At 36.9% G+C, this 17,385-nt stretch overlaps 1 protein-coding gene across 1 annotated transcript; it reads left to right on the forward strand.

The window, feature by feature from the left end:
* Positions 1-3,631: 3,631 nt before the first annotated feature.
* LOC130846145 (olfactory receptor 4F6-like) lies at positions 3,632-4,577 on the forward strand. The gene is given in 2 exon segments (XM_057724190.1): positions 3,632-3,819; positions 3,821-4,577. Coding segments are annotated over 2 exon segments (936 nt in total). The 5' UTR covers positions 3,632-3,640.
* The last annotated feature ends 12,808 nt before the right edge of the window (positions 4,578-17,385 follow it).

The raw sequence follows: 17,385 nt of genomic DNA on the forward strand, positions 1-17,385 counted from the left end.
TCAAGGAAAAAGACACAGAGCAGTGAGGAGAATCTAATCAAACAGGAGAGATGAATCGTTTCTGTTATTCAACAGGGAGATTGCAGCAGATAAATTCATAACCAAATATAGATGACAGCAGGATGAGTGGAGTCAAGCAATGACTTCATGATCTATAGTGAAGTTATTCTAGTGACATTTTCACAGATGTCTTGAATGTGGGTCTCCAGGTAAAGAATAAAGTAGGAGCAGATTTGAGTCCAGTGGGAGTAAAACATGAAGAATTTTGGACAATGCTGAAGAAACTAGCTTTGACATATTATGATTTCCTGGGCCACAGATTGGATGCAAAGGTTGGACCATCACAGCAAAAGAAGCATGGTGTAGTGGAAATAACTGGATTAACTGGAAGTCTAGGGTCAAACATATAAATTATAGACTTGCCATCAACTTCTCCCTTAGCTTCAGCAATGCTCTTTACCCTCTCTGAACCTTGGTTTCCCTAACTCTAAAAGAAAAGGATTTTATACTCATTAACAAAGTTTCATTCAAAGACCAGTAACAGCAGCCTTCTACAAGACTTGCCACATTTGTAGCAGTAAAAACAATAATTTTGGGAGCATGCAGCTCCAGGGCCCATCTTGTACATATGTCTACTGTTATGAGCTCTTTCTAACCACCTTAGGAAGAGCTAACCAGCAGAGAAACATCTAGGATGATCAGATTGAGATGTTTCTCTGTGAATTTTATTATTTTCCAATAATTCTGATTTAAACTCAACCTTGTTAGTAACTTGAGACTAAGGTTAAGAAGTAGAGGATTATAAGTTTTTAACTGAATGACCTCAAACATTGATCAACTTTAAAAAATACTCTATAATTGTCAGCCTTGCTTGAATTGGTGGTAAGCTCATATTATTTATAATTTGTTTCTTATTTGTGTTGGCCAGCACAAGGATGAGCAGACATGATGAGCAGAGAGGAGAGTCAACTGGTCACTAGGGGATCTCTGAGGTATCATTTCTTACATTCTGTGTTCAGTGGTGGGAGTGCGGGCAGTGGTCAGTGCTCTGTTAGGGATTCAGGACACTACAAAGGTACACTGGAATTTAGTTGCTAATCGCCATTGATAACCTGCTTTCCTTTTGCAGTAGTGAGTTAAGTGGACAAATTCACTCTGTCTTCCCTGAAAAGATCAGATTTAGACTACTATGCTTCCCTTCTTTAAAAGGGAAGATGTTTAGTGAAGACTGATACACAGTATGACACCCAGAGACCTCAGATTTTCAGTATACACAAAACTTGGGCTGGATAAGAAGCATTGCCACCAATGAATGTACAATTCTGTTTTCCAACTTTTTACCAACACTAGAAATTATCAAACTGTTTAATCCTTGCTAATCAAATACATTAAAAAATATCATCCATTTTTTTAATATAAAAAAGGTCTTGTGTGAAAATTAAAAAGGGTCTGGGATTGAGTGGGAATTGGAAGCATAGACAGAATAGCTTTTAGCTTCCAGGAGAGTAATTTAGAATTCAACTATCTGCTTGTGTCATTGAGGAGGTTGCTGACAATAATCCCCATGAAAGGAACCAAACTGATTCAAAGCTGAGTTGCTTTTTATGAATGTGAATACCATTATGCCATTATCAAGAAAACATCTAAAAGACATTTTAACAAGATATCTAAAAGACTTTATAGCAACAGATAATTAAATAGTGGCCTTTGTGAGAACACTGATAGAAAATTATTATTATTAATGTTTTTGGTTTGGTTACCACAATGTAAGAAAAATCTATCATCACCTAGTGTATTTAAGAGTATTAAAGGGGACTTTATGGAGGAAGGAGTTTTGCAGAGGGAGTTGTTGAAGAATGAGAAGAATTAGAGAGACGTAGTGCAGGTGAGGGCACTGCAAGCCAAGTGAAGAATGAGGAGGAAAGCCATGAGCCAAAATACTTGAGTGTGTGTTTGAGAGAAGGATAAGTGCCATCTGAGTGCACGTCCAGGGAAGAGGAAGCACTTGAGCTTAGAGCGCAAGGAATAGGGATGAGTGCAGGAAAAAAGCTAGTGAATATCTTAGGGGTGGCTTTGATCCTGTTTTAATTTTGGAGATCCATTGTCATTATATCTTTGAAAGTTTTGAATGTCTAAAGATGAAAACTGTGTAATTTTTCAGGTCCATACACTGACATTTTTGTTGAAGTGAAATTAATATATGTCCACTGTAAAAATTTGATAGTCGGTAAGAGCACAAAGTGAAAGGTAAAAGATCCCTTTTCCTACATAATTTTCTCAACCCCACTTATTAGAGATAGTCAATAGATTTTTTTTTTGTTTCATGTGTGTGTGTGTGTGTGTGTGTGTGTGTGTGTGTGTGTGTACTTAGGCATTTTCTGTGCATTTGTTTTATTTATGTGATTTTACACATGTAATTTATTAATTTTTTAAACACGGGATGAGATGAATGATACTCTCTCCCCTTCCTCCTATCTAGCCTATCTGTGTAGTTTTAGGTATACTTTAGCATTATAAATTGTTGCATTGTATTCCATGGAATGGATCTAATAGAGATTATTTAACTAATCCCCTATTTCTACACATTGCTTCTTATAAGCAACAATGCTTCAGTAGACATCTCTGTATCTTTTTTTTCTCCACTTTATGTGCACACATACGTTTATCCAGAATTTTTTTTTTCTAGAAGTAGAATAGTTGAGTCAAAGTATATGAGCATATAAAATTTTGGACAGTATTGCCAAGTTTGTAAATGTTTTCAATTTCCTACCACCAGTTATAAGACTGTTTCCCCACTTCCCTGCAAACCCTGAATGTTGTCAAATGTTTAAATCTCTGCCAAGCTGATAAGAAAAAACTAGTGTCTTGCTATTTTAGCATTCGTTTATTTAATTCAGAATGAGTATTCATAAATATGAGTAAATAGGGCCATGTGTTAAACTTCTGATATTTTCACTCCTGCTCTTTCTCTTGTGCTTGGGATTTATGACTCATTGTCATTCTGGTCCCACATTCTTTCCTCTCTCCACTGCTAGTCAGAATCTCTTCCACAGAACCCATAACTGTGTCACTTTCTCTAGCACTTATCCTTACCCCAGGGGACGGTGATAGCCATGCTCTGGAATCCTCTACTCATATCTTTCCTTCACTCCTCTAAAAACTCATTTTGTCTTCCTAATTTATAGCTATGAGAAATTTCTCAGGTCTTAGAAACGCTTATTAGGATCTTCAAAGAATGTGCTGATGTGATCATAGATATGGTGTCAATATACTGTCCAAATTATAAAATTTACTGTCACTTATTTCATATAGTTAAATAATCTATAAAAAGCCTTTTAATTTATAATCATTTATGAGGTATGACTATGAAATACTGACACTAAAGATACAACAGAACTACTCATCATATAAGTAAAAGGATCCTTCTTTTGTGTAATATACTTTGGCAATGAAGTATACAACAGAGGAAGACGAATTGCTTTGTGACTGAAATGGTCTCCAAAGGCACACCTCAGCCTTGGTCTAGTTTTCTGGTAAGTACTGAATTGCTCAAGAGTAAAACTGATGCCATTTCTCCTAAATCAGTTTCTCCTTACTCTCCTCTTTCAGGTGCATGAGAGCTGTGGTTCTGACAGGGACAATGGGTGGAGCCAACGACTCTGCGGTGCCAGAATTTGTATCCCTGGGGCTTTCCCACTCCTGGGAGACCCAGCTTCCTCTCTTCCTCTTCTCCTCTGTGTTCCAGGTGGCAAGCCTGATGCGAGACCTCCTCATTGTGCTCGCTGCAACCTCTGACCCTCGTTTACAGACCCCCATGTACCCTGTTGGCCAACCTTTCCATTATCGACTTAGTATTTTGCTCTTCCACAGCTCCCAAGATGATTTATGATCTTTTAAGAAAACACAAAGCCATCTCTTTTGGGGGCTGTATAGCTCAGACCTTCTTCATCCATGCAGTTGGGGGCACTGAGCTGGCGCTGCTCATTGCCATGGCCTTTGACAGATACCTTGCTGTATGCAAGCCTCTCCACCACCCAACCATCATGAGCCCACGAAGGTGCATTTTATTTCTAGTCACATCCTGGATTATTGGCCTTACCCATTCAGTGACTCAATGGGCTTTTGTTGTAGACTTGCCTTTCTGTGGCCCTAATGAATTAGACAACTTTTTTTGTGACCTTCCTCGATTTATCAAACTTGCTTGCGTAGACACTTACACATTGGAATTCATTGTTATTGCCAATAGTGGCTTTTCTTCTGTGACATCCTTTTTAATTCTTATCATATCTTACATCTTTATTATGGTGACTGTTCAAAAAAAATCTTCAGGTAGTGTATCCAAGGCCTTCTCCACTCTGTCAGCTCATGTCACTGTGGTCGTTTTGTTCTTTGGGCCATTAATTTTTTTCTATGTGTGGCCATTTCCCACATCACATCTGGATAAATTCCTTGGCATCTTTGATGCAGTTGTCACTACCTTTCTAAATCCAGTTGTCTATACTCTTAGAAATAAAGAGATGAAGGTGGCAATGAGGAGACTATGCACTCAGCTTGTGAATTACAGTAAAATCTCCTAAATATAGTGACAGGTATAAAAAGGCAAAAACAAAATATTCTAGAATTTCAGGGGGATCTGAACAATTAAGGTGTGTTAAATTTAACCAGAATGTCACTACCTACTAGAATGTGTTGTGTCCTTTTTCTTTGTCCCCTAATTGAATTATGATGTGAATCTCTGGACTCTGCTTATCTAAGAGATTTAAATGTTGTGGCTTTCTTATTTCACCAGTGGTCTTACTTTTGCAGAGTGCCAAACAGAATTAATATAAATGTTAAACAATCTCTTTTGAAAGGTAGTATGTGGCTTGTTGTCCACTTTCTATTTTTCTCATGTTAAGTAGACTGTCTTACCCTAAAGAAAAATATTAACTGTCGTGGTCCGAACGCAGATTGGAAAAGAATTTCGAGACATAGGCAGAATATAAAGAAGATAGGACTTATTAAAGAAATAAATCGGTCGCTTCCAGAACAGCGGGCCAACTTCCTGGTAGCCAGGGAGAGTTGACCATGAGCATGGGTTGCTTGTCTGTTTTTGTAGCCAGGAACCTGTGAGTCATCTGGTGACTGGGCAGAGTATGTGTACTTTCAGTGTGCTGAGCAGGAGAAGAACAGGGCAAATAATCTTTCCTTATATGGGATGGGCAAGGGGCAGGGCATGCTGCCTGGGAGGGCTCTGGGACATTGCAGTGGTCGCATTGTGACAGAGTGACAGGAGTCCTGTAACCCTTTGTTCCAGCTATGTGAGCCCTTTGACTTTATCTTCTTCTTTGTCCTTGGAGCACACCACATTAACTTTTACTTAATCTTATTTGTCATATTGTACAGTTGATTTGTTTTCTAACTTTTCATACTATTATCTGTTAGCTTCCCTCATTGTCCTATTGCTACTCTGACTTTTTCAGGGTCTGGTAAGCAGACAGAAACCATACCAGTTTTTTTTTGAACAGAGAAAGTTTGATATAAAGAATTGTTAACTCGTTTTTTGAATGAACTCTGAGATACCACAGACATAGCATTTGTAGGAAGCAGCTTTTACCCCCTGGGATGGGAATTAAAGGGAAGAGATTAGAATTATTAAAACTTAAAAATGAAAACTATTAAAAGCTTGGAGGAAGGAGCTATGAAGTTGAAACTCAAAAATCTAAGGAGGGTGTAGGGGTTCGAGTGCAGGATGGAGAAGAATTTCCAGACACAAGGCAGAATGTAAGGAAGATAGAGTTTATTAGAGAGAAGGGACGCTGCAAAGACAGTGGGACGACTTCCCGGCAGACCAGAGAGAGCCAACCCCTTCGCGGGCTCACAGCCAACTTTTATAACCCTTAGACAAAGAAAATTCCTGCTAGGAGAATGGCATTAATCGATTGGTCAGTGTGGCATAAGGCAAAGGGTGTCATTAGGTGATAGGCCAGGATCCTATATGTTGCATACCTTCCCTAATATGGGGTTGTGTTATCAGCTAGCCTGAGTTAGGATACAAATCTTGCTGGCAGGGGGCAGCGGCAGGGGTGGGGGGGGTGGGTAGTCGACCTAACTCCGGAATTGAGTTGCTATGGGGGTTGAGCTAACTCTGGAATTGAGTTGCTAGGCAGTAAATTAACTCTTGACTTTGATTTAGGGCTCCACATAGGGGATGCTGCTTGGCTGGTGCTAGTGTCTCTGGGCTTAGAGGGGAGCCTGTGGACAGGGACACAACCACTGAGGAAGGGGTGCTACTGGCCAACACAGGTATTCCTGAGGAGGGTGTGATAAGTTCCTCTCATGTCGGAAAACAGCTGCTGTCTTGGAAAGAATCCAAGATTGCTGAGGTGAAGAGCTCACAGGCACAGTCAGCAGAGAGGAAGCTCACAAGCAGCAAACAGGAAGGAGTAAATAAGTCTTTTCTTCCTTCTCTTCCCCTGCAGTCTCCCTCTAGTGCCCTCTAATGGCAGAACTGGCAAAAAAGAAATTAGTTTGCAGAGCCTCAGATGCTGCATGGTACAGTGTAGACAGCTATTTTAGAGCTTAAAGATAATAGCTTATTTAGCACATATAGTTACTTAGAAAATTATCAAAATTCAATTAGGATCATACAGTTTGGACTTTTAAACAAAATTATAAATCATATTTGTTTTTCTCTTTCTGACTCACTTCACTCTGTATGACAGTCTCTAGGTCCATCCATGTCTCTAAGAATGTTCCAGTTTCATTGCTTTTTATAGCTGAGTAATATTCCATTGTATATATGTACCACATCTTTTTTATCCATTCATCTGTTGATAGACATTTAGGTTGTTTCCATGTCCTGGCTATTGTAAATAGTGCTGCAGTGAACATTGGAGTGCATGTGACTTTTTGAATTATGGTGTTCTCTGGGTATATGCCCAGCAGTGGGATTGCTGAGTCATATGGTAACTCTATTTTTAGTTTTGCAAGGAACCTCCATACTGTTCTCCATAGTGGCTGTATCAATTTACATTCCCACCAACAGTGCAAGAGCGTTCCCTTTTCTCCACATCCTCTCCAGCATTTACTATTTGCAGATTTTCTGATGATTCCCATTCTAACCGGTGTGAGGTGATATCTCATTGTAGTTTTGATTTGCATTTCTCTAATAATTAGTGATATTGAGCAGCTTTTCATGTGCCTCTTGGCCATCCGTATGTCATCTTTGGAGAAATGCCTGTTTAGGTCTTCTGCCCATTTTTTGATTGGGTTGCTTGTTTTTTTGATATTAAGCTGGATGAACTGTTTATATATTTTGGAGATTAGTCCTTTGTCTATTGATTCATTTGCAAATATTTTCTCCCATTCTGAGGGTTGTCTTTTCATCTTGCTTATAGTTTCCTTTGCTGTGCAGAAGCTCTGAAGTTTCATTAGGTCCCACTTATTTATTTTTGTTTTTATTTCCATTACTCTAGGGGGTGGATCAAAAAAGATCTTGCTATTATTTATGTTGAAAAGTGTTCTTCCTATGTTTTCCTCTAGGAGTTTTATAGTGACTGGCCTTACATTTAGGTCTCTAATCCATTTTGAGTTTATTTTTGTGTATGGTATTAGGGAGTGTTCTAATCTCATTCTTTTACATGTAGCTGTCCAATTTTCCCCGCACTACTTATTGAAGAGGCTGTCTTTTCTCCACTGTATATCCTTGCCTCCTTTGTCATAGATTAGTTGACCATAGTTTATCTCTGGGCTTTCTATCCTGTTCCATTGATCTATATTTCTGTTTTTGTGCCAGTACCATACTGTCTTGATCACTGTAGCCTTACAGTATAGCCTGAAATCAGGAAGCCTGATTCCACCAAATCTGTCTTTCCTTCTCAAGATTGCTTTGGCTATTCAGGGTCTTTTGTGTTTCCATACAAATCGTAAAATTTCTTGTTCTAGTTCTGTGAAAAATGCCATTGGTAATTTGATCAGGATTGCATTGAATCTGTAAATTGCTTTGGGTAGTACAGTCATTTTCACAAGGTTGATTCTTCCAATCCAAGAACATGGTATGTCCCTCCATCTGTTTGTGTGTCCTTTGATTTCTTTCATTAGTGTCTTACAGTTTTCTGAGTACAGGTCTTTTACCTCCTTGGTTAGGTTTATTCCTAGGTATTTTATTCTTTTTGTTGCAATGGTGAATGGAATTGTTTCCTTAATTTCTCTTTCTGACCTTTCATTGTTAGTGTATAGAAATGCAAGAGATTTCTGTGTGTTAATTTTGTATCCTGTAACTTTACTGAATTCATTGATTAGCTCAAGTAGTTTTCTGGTGACATCTTTAGGATTTTCTATGTATAATATCATGTCATCTGCAAATAGTGACAGTTTTACTTCTTCTTTTCCAATTTGGATTCCTTTTATTTCTTTTTCTTCTCTGATAGCTGTGGCAAGGACTTCCAAAACTATATTGAATAGTAGTGGCGAGAGTGGACATCCTTGTCTTGTTCCTGATCTTAGAGGGAATGCTTCCAGTTTTTCACCATTGAGAATGATGTTTGCTGTCGGTTTGTCGTATATGGCCTTTATTATGTTGAGGTAGGTTCCTTCTATGCCCATCTTCTGGAGAGTTTTTATCATAAATGGGTGTTGAATTTTGTCAAAAGCTTTTTCTGCATCTATTGAGATGAACATGTGGTTTTTATCCTTCAGTTTATTAATATGATGTATCACATTGATTGATTTGCATATATTACAGAATCCTTGCATTCCAGGGATAAACCCCACTTGATCATGGTGTGTGATCCTTTTAATGTGTTGTTGGATTCTGTTTGCTAGTATTTTGTTGAGGATTTTTGCATCTAAATTCATCAGTGATATTGGTCTGTAGTTTTCTTTTTTTGTAGTATCTTTGGTTTTGGTATCAGGGTGATGGTGGCTTAATAAAATGAGTTTGGGAGTGTTTCTCCTTCTGCAATATCTTGGAAGAGCTTGAGAAGGATGGGTGTTAGTTCTTCTCTAAATGTTTGATAAAATTCACCTATGAATCCATCTGGTCCTGGACTTTTGTTTGTTGGGAGATTTTTAATCACAGTTTCAATTTCATTACTTGTGATTGGTCTGTTCATATTTTCTATTTCTTCCTGATTCAGTCTTGGAAGTTTATACCTTTCTAAGAATCTGTCCATTTCATCCAGGTTGTCCTTTTTATTGGCATATAGTTGCTTGTAGTAGTCTCTTACGATGCTTTTTATTTCTGCAGTGTCTGTTGTAACTTCTCATGTTTCATTTCTAATTTTATTGATTTGAGTCCTCTCCCTCTTTTTCTTGATGAGTCTTGCTGGGGGTTATCAATTTTATTTATCTTCTCAAAGAACCAGCTTTTAGTTTTATTGACTTTTGCTATTGTTTTCTTTGTTTCTATTTCATTTATTTCCGCTCTGATCCTTATGATTTCTCTCCGTTTACTAACTTTGGGTTTTGTTTGCTCTTCTTTCTCTAGTTTCTTTAGGTGTAAGGTTAGATTGTTTATTTGGGATGTTTCTTGTTTCTTGAGGTAGGATTGTATCACTATAAACTTCCCTCTTAGAACTGCCTTTGCTGCATCCCATAGGTTTTGGATCGTTGTGTTTTCATTGTCATTTGTCTCTAGGTATTTTTTGATTTCCTCTTTGATTTCTTCAGTGATCTGTTGGTTATTTAGTAGCGTATTGTTTGGCCTCTAATTTTTATTTTATATTGGAGTATCATTAACAATGTTGTGTTAGTTTCAGGTGTACATCAAAGTGATTCAGTTATACATATACAAGTATCCTTTTTCAAATTCTTTTCCCATTTAGGTTATTACAGAATATAGAGCAGTTCCTGTGCTATACAGTAGGTCCTTGTTGGTTATCTCTTTTAAATATAGCAGTGTGTACACGTCAATCCCAGTTTCCCAATCTATCCTTCCCCTCATCCTTCCACCCTGGTAACTGTAAGTTCATTCTCTAAGTCCATGAGTCTGTTTCTGTTTTGTAAATAAGTTCATCTGTATCATTTTTTTTAAGATTCTGCATATAAGCAATATCATATGATATTTGTCTTTCTGTCTGACTTCATTTATTATGATAATCTCCAGGTCCATCCATGTTACTGCAAATGGCATTATTTCATTCTTTTTAATGGCTGAGTAATATTCCATTGTATATATGTACCACATCTTCTTTATCTATTCATCTGTCAATGAACATTTAGGTTGATTCCATGTCCTGGCAATTGTAAGTAGTAGTTGCAATGAACATTGGGGTGCATGTGTCCTTTTGAACCATGTTATTCTCTGGATATATGCCTAGGAGTGGGATTGCTGGGTCATATGGTAGCTCTATTTTTAGTTTTTTTAAGCAATTTCCACACTGTTCTCCATAGTGGCTGTACCAATTTACATTCCCACCAACAGTGTAGGAGGGTTCCTTTTCTCCACACCTTCACCAGCATTTATTGTTTGTAGACTTTTTGATGATGGCTATTCTGACTGGTGTGAGGTGATATCTCATTGTAGTTTTGGTGTGACTTATTAGATGTTACTTCTTCCATTTGCATTCCTTCTTTCTACTTGAATAGTCAGTCCCTTACCCCAAGTTGTCTATGAACTTGATGGCTCATTATGATTTTTGCACCTGTAACTTATGTATTTCTTGGGGGCTTATAAGCAAGACTTTATTTCAACTCCATCCCAATTTGTTGAACTATAAAGATAAGCTGTGTACATGACTGTTCATGGTCCTCTTCTCTTGCTCCTTCTTTGATTCAGTTACTGTTTTGCTTCCATATGGAACTCTTAATCCTTCTCTTTTTGAGTTTCCTGATCTTATGCCTTTAGAATTGATGTCTTTATCTTGAACCTCAGTCTATCATCTCTTAGTTTTCCTCTGCAGTTCTCATTGGAGTGTCTTTGATGGTGTAATCATCTTAGCCAGCTCCTGGTGCCCCAACATTTCATATAGGATCTCTAGTCAAATAGAGTGGGTGTTGACTATTGTGTCTTGAATCTTTAACATATAAATGTTACCATAGCAACACAAATTAATGACTGCTCTCTGTACCTTCAGCCTGGGGCTCAGAACAGTGGAAAGAAAAATTGTCTGTTTTCTCCCCTGATATTATTTCTAGTGTTTGAATTTACTGGCTAATTTAGACCAGCCATTTGCTTTATTTGTATTATTCTTCTATGCCATAAAAGAGTGATTAATATAATAATGATTAGTAGTTCAAAAGTAAATGATTCTTATTACATCGAGAGGTATGATTATGGTCACTACTGATCTTCCGGGAGACACTTATTAGGGTGTTGCTTTTAGTACAGGGAAAGATTCAAACTATGAAATAACTCCATGGTATAGACACTGACCCATCAGAATAAATGCTTGCCACAGATTTAGAACGGTGTCCTAGAGACTGTTGCTTTTCCAGGCATTAACTTTTAGTACCTGATTCGTAAGGAATTCTGGGGAAAGATCTTATGTGGCAGGTGGAACCTCAAGGACTTGTGATAGTGGTTATATTCTAATCAGTGTTCGCATATTTTAGAATTTTAACAACCAGTTTTATCAAACAACTGTGTTCCAGCTGGATATTAATATTATTGTCATGTGGGGGTTGAAGAAGTTAGAGGCAGGATCATTCAACACTTATACAGTCGTGGCAGAAGCCCTGAAAAACTTGGAGGTGATCTGGGTGTCTTTCAAGGTGATCAGACAGGCAATGCAGTATTGGGAAATAACAGAGTGGATGTACACATAGCAACACAAGCTAAATGAAAAAAGAATGGGAATAATATGTATAAAAATGCTGTATATGTATATGTGTACAAAACAATATGCATGTTTTAGGATAACACATACAATACTGGGATATATTTTTAACACCCTAGAGCAATTTCCTCTGAGGTAAAGGGACTGGAAGTGGAGCTTTAAAAAATAAAGTGAAACAAGAGTGGAGCCCTGTGTAAACCAATGCTGATAATGTACTATGGACTAAGGAATATAATTACCTGAATGTTCTGAGGCTGAAAACAGAGAGAAACAAGTTCTGTTACTTCCTCTTAAGAGTCTGAAGTTAATTTCCTCATTCATATTATTCCTGCCTCTAAATAACAGGCACAGGAAAGGACAATGGAATTATGTCAATGGCCGGACATTTTTTGTTAAATTCAACAAATACATATTAGACCCCCTTGATTGTGGGAAACTGTACAAGTTGCTTTGGAAGAAACAAATATGAATTAGGCAAAGCTGTATCTTCAAAGTGCTTTTTACAATGTGGTAAATTTATTATCTATAAAAGTCACATTAAAAGCTATTTTTAAATTAATTTTTGTGGTTTATTCTTTCTCTTGCCTAGTTCATGGATGTATAGAGAAAATTTATATTCATGAGATTGTTCCACATTATTTTATGAATTTCTTGGAAAGCGAATATCATCAAATTACCAGAGAGTCTTTCAGTTATCACAATAGGATTGGAATTGGCAAATAAAATGACAGATACTGGTTTTCTTAAAGATTCCAGTGTCATTCGTCCCTCCTGTGACTCATTATCAACATTTCCCCCTTTGTTGCTTTGATCACAATGAAAATATTTTTAGAAGACAATTTCCTTGACTAATTGACTTTAGTTTTACAACCCCAGGTCACTATAGTATTATTTGGTCACTACCCTCTAGTGCAGTTAATTAGCTATTTTTTCCATTTTTAGAAACATTTTACATACCTCTGCATGCTTGAGATAATAATCTATGAATAGCTACAAGGGAAGGATGGGGTGAAGTTGACAACAGGAGGAAGATATTAAACTAGGTAAACTTCAGTGACCAGGAAAACTCAGGTAACGGTTTGATTTTTGTATATGTCATTTAAGCTGTGGTCTGGAGCCAGGAAGAAACAGGCGGTGGTAGTGAGGCGATGAGCACAACAGGAGAGTAAGTATGAATGGTTTTTTTTTTTTTTTGAACGGTTTTGAATATGGAAAAGAAGAATCAACCTTAACTTATAACTAGGACTTGGAAGAGACCTGGAGATCCAAAAGTGGGACTGAAGACACATTGCTGAGTCTGGAGTCCACACTGTGGTCAGGACCAGGACGTAGGTTGAGTTGTTAACTGTTTAACAAGATTCTATAGGGAAATCTGTTAGCACTGAAAGTAAAGGCAAATATGCTTCTTGTCTTTATAATAAGCTTATTTTCGGCTTTACTTCTGTCTTTAAAAAACTAAGATATAAAGAAGAGAAAGTTCATTAGGTACTAATGATAAGTGAAGTTTTAAAAAATAAAACCCCAATTTCATAGAATCAACGTGAGGAAAGAACTTTCTTAGAAGAAAAATATCTGTGAATCTAACTCACCCTAAACTAAAATAATGTGGTGTCAGTTAAAATTAGGTGATGGAAAAAAAAGAGGAAGAAAAGTAGGAAACTAATGTTAACAGCCAGAAATCAAACTTCCTGCTTTTGTTTATGTTTTTTTAAACATTTATTAGAATTTTTTTCTAGGTCACTACAATAAGATGTTTGGTAGTGAAATGGGGGTAGTTAGAGTCACAGAGACAAAGGGATAGAAGATGGGTCCTTTGGGGAGAGGCCAAAGGAATTGAGGTGATTAAAACTAGAGAATACAGGTGAGTGATCTTTATTTGTTTTGACCAAGTTCAAGGATATTAAACATTTATCTGAAAGAGTTGATGACAATTTCTTTATATTCACGGAGAAAGAATACAGTGGACATAGGCTTAACTGAAAGGATGAGAGACTTTCTTTTTGTAAGGAAGAATCTTTGGACTATTATGTCAATAAAAAGCAGGAAACCAAGGAAGAAAATGAGTCTTCAAATTTTATAAACTGAGGGAGAACTGACATGGAGAAACAAAAGGAAGGAACTGGGTCAGAACATATTTTTAGATCTCTTCCAGCTGACTGATTTTATTAATTGGGCATAATGAGCATCTCTATTTTTTTCCCATACTTTTTAAGTGTAAAATTTTCATGAATCTATTCTAAGGGTTGCCCAATTCTAATTCCATATAGATCAAGACATTTAAATAATTATTCCATCCAATGCTGCAGAATCTGGATTTGTCACATAGCATAATCATTTAAGTAGTCTAAATAAACAATGGCTATAATTTGTGTCATTATAATTCTTGAAAGTAATAGTTAGATCAAAACTAGAGAATTTAAAGTAGTGTATCTTCTAAAGACAATGGTCTTAAGAGAGCACATACATTTTCCGTGGAAGGTCTGGGATGCCTCAAAGTGATCAAGTGCCCAGAGCCTAGCATCTTCCACTAGAAGCCATTCAGAGACTAAACTATAACTCAGAGACATTAGATGGATAGTCAAGAAATCTGAAGCCTGGAAGACAGGAGGTGGGTAAGTTTACAGGTATGCTAGTATTTGTTATTTGTATTATTTTGTCTTCTTTGCTCTTGAAGGAATTTTTAAGTAGGTACATTTTGTCTTTGACACCATTTCTCCTTTTCATAGTCCTCATTCCTATCTCCTGCTGAGCTCATCTGCTCTTTACCTGCCTTATGCGAAGCTATTCAAGCTTATCCTTCTTGGATAATGAATTAGGGTTAAAATGGATCACCTACTTCTTCATTGTCAAAACTCTGTGTCTTGCATACTAAGATCTCAGCTGAGGAAAGTCACCTGGTAACTTATTTTTGTCTGTAATAGCTTAATGGAGCATCTGTCCCTTAGTAATGTAACTAAAATTAGGGAATGCAGTATATTAGCTTAGAAGAAAGCAATACTTGAGTTAGGTGCTAGTAGAAAATAATTTGAGGTACTGGGGCTTTTAAAATTGCACATCTGAACAAGCTCCCATTCTACTCTTTCTTCCTCTTCATTATAATTTTCCATCTAACTGACCCACCTCCTGATCTCCTACTGCATTCAATACTCCAATTTTGCTTTGCATTTCATTTTCTCATCTTTCTATCAATTTTCTTTCTGATTTTTAAAATGTATTAAACTTCTTTTTTTAAAAAAATGTCCTTCTGGGACTTCCTTTATGGTCCAGTGGTTAAGACTTCACCTTCCAATGAAGGGGGTGCAGGTTTGATCCCTGGTCAGGGAGCTAAGATCCCACATGCCACGGGGCCAAAAAACCAAAGCATAAAACAGAAGCATAATTGTAACAAATTCAATAAAGACTTAAAAAAAAATTTTTTTTTAATGTCCTTCCTGCCCTCTGGCTAGAATCTGTCTTGGTGTAAACTTCACACTGAATCTCATATTTTTTTTTTCTGAATAACTCAACAAATCCTATTCTAATTTTGCTAACTCTGTTTCTTACAAATTCATTAATAGTCAAGTTTACCACCATTTCTTTTGCTATTCTCATTTGTGATTTTTGCTATTCAAATTTCGATTTGGAGGAAGCATCACTTATATTTTCACTTCCTAGTGCATTCTCATTGTTATCCCTACCTCACGGAAGCCTAAACATACTTTTGGTGAGGAGCATTTTTTCCCCTTAGTGAAAAATGTTTTTCATTAGTGAATTCTTTTTGCATTATTTTTCTTCCCATTCATAGAGAAATTTTGATTAGTTACTTCATAGTTCATGGTGTGGAGGTTTGTTTAGAAGTCATAAAATGGTTTATACAGGTCTTACTTAAAATTGTTCTGATAACCTTATGGTCCCATTTTATATCTGGTCAATTTCTTACTTCATTATTTTGTTCCACATAATTGATATCTATTCTTTTTTATCTTTATATTATTCTAAGACTTAGGAGAATATTAGCACTTTATAAATGCTGCATAAATATTTGTTGAACGAATGAGTGAATAAGCCAAGAAATCCTCCCAGCATTATTTTTAAGCTGCTTTTCAGTCAGTACAAAGGCTTATGATACATGAAACCTACTCCAAGTGTCTTATAATATATTCAGGGAGATAAAACTCATGCATATTTATTAGAATGCCACTGAAAAATTAGTGCGATAGAAATTATAGATGTGAAGATTCAGATAAAGGAAGCAGTCAGAATACTGAGAAGAGATTTCCTGAAGGTAGAAATTGAGCTCGAACCAGAATGTTGAGAATCCCCAGGTGTTTGATGACTTCTAGCATTTCTTCAAGTGTTTTTAACCTTTTTAGAGAAGGGAGATCTGTATGCAACAGACCAAAACTGCATTTTCTGTCATAAATATGGGCTTCTCAAAGGCAGGAATTTTTGTCAATGCTATTTCCCCAGTGTCTGCAATGGTGCCTGGCATTCTGAACATTCAAAAATACTTATTGAATTAATGAACAAAAATCATTCAGAGGACCACTCAGGAGTCAATCATACACCTACTTGTCCAAGAACATATTGGCTGGGTGATCATCATAGGTTCCCTATCATTGATGGACATTAGTTATTCAGACTTGGTCCTGGATGTATTTGGAATCAGAAATTACTTACATGTAGTTTCAGGGAAAAAGTCAAGATGCACAATTTGTCCTTCCTCCTTCAATATCTCTATATTTAGGAGAAAAAAAGACTTCCCTTTTTCTCCTAAACTATTTGTTCACATGTAAGAAAGTGGTGGTATACAGAATACTGTAATGGTCTCCAAAGATGCCCATTTATTAGTCCTTGGATCTGTGAATATGATACCTTACATGGTAGAAGGGACTTTGCGTCAGAGCCAGAGAGGAGATGTGATGACAGAGGCAGAGTTTGGAGTGATGTACTTTGAAGAGGGAGGAGGGGGTCATGAACCAAAGAATGCAGGCAGCCTTGGAAAAGGCAAGGAAATTGATTCTCTCCTAGATCTTCAAGAAGGAATGCAACTCTGCCGACATCTTGATTTTAGTCGGAAGGCCCATTTCAGCTCTCTCATCTCCAGAACTGTGAAATAATACATGTCTTTTTTCAGCCACTAAGTTCCCAGTAATTTGTTACAGGAGAAATAGGAAACTAATACAAAGGCTATTAAAATGCAAAGGCTTTTCAACCAGAGTCAGTGGTTCTTTACCCTAATATAAACTTTCCCACCGATTACCTTTGTGATAATAAACAAGTAACTTCCTATATCTCATTCTATATAAATTGTTTTACTGGTAAAACAAAGATGTTGTACTAAATTGGGAACACCTCATAAAACAGTGGGACTCTGATGGTTTATTCTGGCAGTTCTTTACTTCTGAAGGATTGTAATTTTGTCTTTACCTCCCCACCCTGGGATCTGGCTTACATCCTTTAGTTCTATTTCTAAACTTTATAACTCAATCATACCCCTCCCTCAGTCGCAGACACAGATACAGACACTGTCTAACTCTTCACCCAGTATCTTATTTCTGTCACTCTTTAACCATTCCAAATGTATTTTGAAAAAGAAAAGTGACTGCCTTTTTGTGGCAGAGTTCTTATCTTTTTTTTTTTTTTT

This window comes from Hippopotamus amphibius, chromosome 2 (assembly GCF_030028045.1).
Source record: "Hippopotamus amphibius kiboko isolate mHipAmp2 chromosome 2, mHipAmp2.hap2, whole genome shotgun sequence".
NCBI lineage: Eukaryota > Metazoa > Chordata > Mammalia > Artiodactyla > Hippopotamidae > Hippopotamus > Hippopotamus amphibius.